Source organism: Raphanus sativus, chromosome 7, assembly GCF_000801105.2.
Source record: "Raphanus sativus cultivar WK10039 chromosome 7, ASM80110v3, whole genome shotgun sequence".
Lineage (NCBI taxonomy): Eukaryota > Viridiplantae > Streptophyta > Magnoliopsida > Brassicales > Brassicaceae > Raphanus > Raphanus sativus.
The window spans coordinates 12,952,957-12,959,518 of NC_079517.1; the positions used below are offsets into that span (position 1 = coordinate 12,952,957).

Consider the following 6,562-nt stretch of genomic DNA (forward strand, 5'->3'; position numbering starts at 1 on the left):
CGTGAACAGGGCTATTCTTATCACTTCATTTTTACTCTCGATGTAGCTCTTTGCCATTCTTCTCCTAATTTCCCATTTGATTTTAATACGAAAAGGTTAAGGTTAAAGAAAACAACGTGTCTAAAAACAAATAGAGAAAATAGTAGTCATCAGATAATGCAAAAAGACAAAGTGGGATAAAATCACGTGGAAAACAAGGAACAGAATAGACCAACAACAGTCTCAGAGTTCCCGCGTGATCCACTTATAATCCGCCATGTACTCCTTCTTCACGCGCCAGTCAGCGTTGATCTCTTACCTCCACTTCCCACTTCACTCCTCAAGTCCATCGTCTATAAAACCCCACACAGCCGCAAATTCGAATCAAATCAGACTAACAAAAATAAACTAGAGATCTCGAAACGGAACAGAGTCGAATCGAAATCAAAACCAAATCTAACCGAACCGAACCGAACCGGGTGTGTGCTTGTCTTTTCTTCTTTGTTATTTCCAATGGCGAAGAAGGCGATGAAGGAGGAGGAAGAGAATCGAAACTCGTCGACGCAGTCAAAGTACAGAGGCGTGAGGAAGAGGAAATGGGGAAAATGGGTGTCGGAGATCAGACTTCCACACAGCAGAGAACGCATCTGGTTAGGCTCCTACGACACTCCCGAGAAGGCGGCGCGTGCCTTCGACGCCGCTCAGTTTTGTCTCCGCGGCTGCGATTCAGATTTCAATTTCCCCGATAATCCACCGTCGATCTCCGGAGGAAGGTCGTTGACGGCTCCGGAGATCCGAGAAGCTGCTGTTCGGTTCGCCAACGCTCAGGACGATACTATTAGTGTCCGGGGAGAAGAATCGGGTTTGTCGGAAATCCGACCGGAGTCTCCTTCAACTTCCGTCGTGTCTGAAGTAGCTACGTCGTCGGCGACAACGCTGGATTGCGATATGTCGTTCTTCCTAGATATGATTCCTACTGATTTCGAGATGTTTCCAGGGTTTGATGACTTCTCCGACGGCTTCTCTGGTGATCGGTTTACTGAGATTTCACCCATTGAAGACTACGGAGGAGAAGAGATTTTTGATGGGTCTTTGTTTCTTTGGGACTTTTAAATATCCAAAGACAGAAAAAAATCGTAAAGAGCGAGTTGTGGTTTCTTCGGGGATATGGTGGAGTAATCTGGAGATTTTTTTTTTTGTAAGACGGAGCTCCGACAACCCGGAAACTTGATTCGTTTCGGATTCTGTAATATGATGACGTGGATGATCATTCTTCATATCATTCCTATTTTTTCATTTTTTTGTCATTAATTAAAATCTTTGGATAAATAACAAATCATTGTTCATTCTGTCAATTTCTTGATTTTTTTTAATTTTCTGAAGAATATCATTTGGATATTATGATATCCCCTACATATTAATACATAAACATTTAAAAATTTGTAATTTTAAGTTTGTATTAATTAAAAAAGAGTTTTGCTTAAGAATCACTTAATTAAAATGTCAATTTGGCTTACAAGATACCATAAGAATCAATTGAAAAATTAGTAATTATAAAATCAAATTGCTAGGAAAATTTATAGCATAGAAACACACCTATTCAAAATTGTTTTGTTAATCTTTTGTTAATCAAGAAAAAAGAGAAGAAGAATATTGTTCGGTTCTCATGTCTTCATGCCCTACATAAATTTATATAAAAAGCAATACAGAAATTAAGTTATTTTGTAATTACCAAACAAACTTATATATTAAATATTTTTACTTGAAACAAAATTCTATAGAAATTAAATTATGAAATTTATATTGAAAATTAAGAAAAAGTTTTGGCACCTGACTAATTGTTATTCGTAGTCTAGAAAAATGTTAAGAATGACCTTTGAAAGTAGTTAATAATATGCTAGGTGTTTTCCTACAATGTGTAATAAGGAATTTTAAAAATTTAAATTATATTTTAAATGTATTTTTTTAATATTATAGTTTTATTAAAAATAAAATTAAGATAAAAATAATTTTGCTTATTTAAAATTATATTTAAGAATATATGTATATATTTAAATTAATAATCTTAAATAAATTTTTCTATCTATTAATTTTAGTTAAATATATTAAATCAATCAGTATAAAATAAATGAAAATTTGTTATAAAATTGTATAACTATCAAAAATTAAAAATAAAAATGTTTATAAAAAATTTAGATATATAAGAAACTAATGATAATGATTTTATGATTAAAATTATATTTCAAAAAAACTGTAGAAATTTTTGAAACTGTTAGTAATAATTGTATAATTATTAAGAAAAAAATATATATTTTGGCATTTGTAATGTCATATTTGCATATATTTAATAAAAATGGTAGATATTTTTGAAAAGTTTAATAATAAAATTTTCATTATTAGAAAAAACTAATAATATTTAAAATTTGTAGTGTGATATTTGAATATATTTAATTCAATGATGATGTATGAGCTATTACTATATACTAAAAAAATTTACTAAAAATAAATATCAATAGTAAATGTAATGTATGAGTTATCGCTATATTCGGAAAGTTTACAAAAATATAAATCCATATTTTTTGTGAAAGTGATTGTAGACAGCACATTTGACAAAATCACTTCTCAAATCATGTACAAGGATATCACGTTAACCTAACTTTCATCATATACAAAGTATCGGTTGCAAACAGATAATACTATCATCTTTCTATATTCGGGCTTTAAGTATAATAATATTTGGCTGCAAAATTTTATGTTGTCTTAATGTGGTCCACAACCAAATTATACTTCAATTTATAAGCTTAATCCAATTTGTAATTATCCTTTTAATATTTTAATTTTTCATCTTATGTTGTCAAAAAGAAAGTAAAAATGTAATATTCTTAAAATTAATGTAACTTCAAAATCAAAAATATATAAATTTTATTTACTGATAAGTTACTAAAAGAAAATATCCAAATATATCAGTCCAACATATAGTTGATTATATAAACAAACAAAAATTGTGTACATATAAAAACAATTTAGTCATATATAAATATTAAATTTTTCAATACAATATTTTTAATTATAAAAAGAACTACTTACTTCGGATTATCTATAATTGAGGTCGCTTAAATGTTCTTTTAATTTCAATTCAACTGAAGGAGGATTAATCGTAAAATGCTGGTATTATTATTGTTAGAAGAAAGTAAAAATTCTAAAATTTTGAACCAAATTTTTCATGATCACAATTTTAGAATCAAGCTCTTTTTGTAAGTTTAAATTAATTTTTTTTATACCTGTCTGTTCAAATAAATAAGAAACGTTTCACCAAGTTAATGTTTCTATCAAATTTTTAAGCTTGGTACAAAATTTTGAAGAAGTTCTATATGGTAAGTTTAATTTAAGATAATAATATATTTTGTCACCAAGTTTATAATTTCGACAATTGAAAACAATTTGTCTAATATGTTTGTGGTAATTACTGAAAATTTACATAAATATTGGTTCAATGTATGACGCTAAAATATAGTTTTTACATTACTAGTTCTAATTATTTTAATTTTTTAAAAAATCCTAAAACCTATCTATGCCTAATATATATACGGTTGAGTTTTCCTTTAGAAGTACTAGTGATATCACATTTTAATTGTTTGATTTGGGTTTCTATACTTTTTCAATGTGTACCAAATATTTATAGTTTGTTAATTATTCTATATTGAAAAAACATAAATACTATATATATTTTGATTACAAGAATACATGTATCCAGAAATCATTTTACAATATGAAAACATAAATCTTTTAATAAATATTTCACCATGCGCAATGCCACCATGCACATTGCACATAGGCACAAGGCGAGTACTTGCATTTTTACATATACTTGATACTTGCCTTGCCTAAAACGAGTAATAAATTTTTCGACTTGTACTTGCCTTGTCAGAAACGAGTATTTGTTATTTCGTGTACTTGTCCAAAAATATATTACTTGCAAGTTACTTGTTTTGTTCAATTACTTAGTACTTACAAATACTTATGAATTATGTGGATATATTTTCAAGTTAATAAGAATTACTTGATAGATAATATTCTATGAGAAAAGGTTATGAAATTTCGTTTTGTTTATTCGAGTTGATAAAAACACGAGACTTATTTCAAATAAAATATTTACACCTAATATAAAAATAAAAAGGAATATAATACATATATTTAGATATGAAATTACTGCCTACTTTTTACAACATAGAAATATCAGTTTAAGAATTTGGTTTTCATAGTTTGGTTATCATTTTTTCAGTCGTAAAACAAGTAATGAATAGTATTAAGGCAAGTCGTTAATTTTTTTTGTGATACTTGTTACTTACCTTATTCTTGCAAATAACAAAACTCAATGACTTGATATTTGACTTAGCAACGACGAATACTTGAAAAAACGAGGTGAGTACGGATCGAGTGACGAATAACGAGGATAAGCCAATTAACGAGTATTGATGCCCAGTCCGGCATATGTCTTATCTTATATCGAACCGATATTCTGAGCAGATCTTATTATTAGGCCCAGAGTATTAAGTTGGGCCGAAATCTTCAATCTTTTCGTGCGGTCCAATTTTAAAGTGATTCTCTTCTCGTGTTTTGCAGGTCCCAAGCATAAACTAATGAAATAATACTTTCTTCCCAGCACTATTATTTAGATTAGTGAAAAAACAATTTCAACATCAATAATTAAAGAAAAAAACAAGGACAAGAATTAATTAACTAAAGAAGAGAAACGGTCGATAAAACAAATGTAAGTCGAGATAATAACCAGAAAAAATGATTTATGGGAACAACAAAAGAAAGTTGGGGATAAGATTCCACAATCATTTTCATATTGCCACCTAATTTCGGATTATATTAAAAACAATCACTTTCACAAAGAAAGTAAAACCACTATCTGATTCCATATAAAAAACCACTATCTAAAATATTAATCTAGGTGCTGATAAATACTCATTTCAAGTACAGATGAATTGGTCTTATAGAGATATAATGCAGTGGTTTGAACAATAACACTTTACATTAATATATATATATATATATATATATATATATATATATATACATATCAGGTACATTAAACACATAATTTTTTTTTCCCTTAGAAAAAGTCTTGGATTCCAAAGAATAAAAATAAATATCAGAAATGGACATATGAATCTTGATGAAAAAGTGGGTCCTAGTGTCTTACTCACCAATGAAATAATAATAAAAAGAATCATTTCCTAGAATTAAATAAAACTCTGACAGACAAAAAAATAATGAGCCTGCTCATTTCAATAAAATTCTGAGCCTGCTCATTTCAATAATGGTGTACAAATAATATAATGTCGATCAAAGTAACCAAACAAGATATTTTTTTTTTTTTTGTCACGAAACCAAACAAGATAAATGAATACAAAAACAATAATAAAAATAATGATTATAAATAAACGGTGGGCCGTTCTGTTTACTTCAATCATTGATCATCGCACATAAAATTCCAAACTTCAAAGGAAACCAGTGAGCTCAAGAAAAGTCTCTCTACCTTTCTCCATATTTCTCCTCTTCATTCAGATTCTTTCCTATAAGCTTGCCTTTCTTGATTCTTGATTCTTGATTATGACACTAAGCAAGAGATCTCATCTAATGATCCGAAAGTTGTCGGAGATGTTGGTTCCGGGAAGAAGATCTGCTACCAAACGGGAAGATTCCTCGGCGAGTCCGAGGAGTCCGTTAGATATGAAATTCCCCTCCCGGTTAACTCGAAACGGTACAGCTCCGGTGGTATCGGTTTAGGTATCGTCGCTGCGTTGGAGGAAAGTAACCGGTACGATCCGGTTTGCTACTCCGGGAGATTCCGGTGCCCCGAGATCGATCTGTCGGATGAGGAATACACTTACGTGACGAGCCCTGGTGGGCCGACCAAAGTGTATTACAGTGACGATGGGTTTGAACTGTTTGAAAATGGGTCGGAGTATGATGATCGGAGAAAGCATAAACCGTTGGTTAACCCCGTTGAACCACCGGTTATTAAGAGAGAGGCTTTTAGGGAATCGACAGAGTTTCTGAGCGCGTGTTGCTTGTGTAAGAAGAGACTTCAAGGCAAAGACATATACATGTACAAGTACGTGTCTCTCTTCGCATTATTATAATATTTTTTGCAATATGTGGTTTTTCTTGAAATTAATTTTCTTTTTTTGGGTTGTGTGCAGAGGAGAGATGGGATTCTGCAGTGCAGAGTGCAGATCAGTGCAGATAATGCAGGACGAACGAAATGAGAAATGTAAATCGCAAGTCTCCAGAAACGTCGACATTTCAAGCTCTCCTTGTGCCGGCGAGCAGACTAACTCCGCCGGGATATTCATATTTTAGGATGAGCAAAATCTTTCGAAGAGAAGTACATTAACATAAAAAAAGTGGTCATTATTCAATAGTACCTTCAAAATTTTAATAAGAAAAGAAAAAAGATCGAAAATTTTGGTTAGGTTGTAAGCAACTTGTATAGAAGCTTTGCTTTTGGTTTTGATTAAGGTTTATATGTATTAAAATAAATCAATAGAATTGTTTGTTGGTTCTTGGA

At 30.7% G+C, this 6,562-nt stretch overlaps 1 protein-coding gene and 1 pseudogene across 1 annotated transcript; both read left to right on the forward strand.

The window, feature by feature from the left end:
• Positions 1 to 319: 319 nt before the first annotated feature.
• Positions 320 to 1,334, forward strand: LOC130497771 (ethylene-responsive transcription factor ERF018-like). Its single transcript, XM_056990928.1, has one exon. It carries the CDS (start codon positions 493 to 495, stop codon positions 1,090 to 1,092), a length of 600 nt encoding a protein of 199 aa, XP_056846908.1. The 5' UTR covers positions 320 to 492; the 3' UTR covers positions 1,093 to 1,334.
• Positions 1,335 to 5,452: 4,118 nt separating this feature from the next.
• On the forward strand, positions 5,453 to 6,562 carry LOC130497772 (FCS-Like Zinc finger 13-like; annotated as a pseudogene).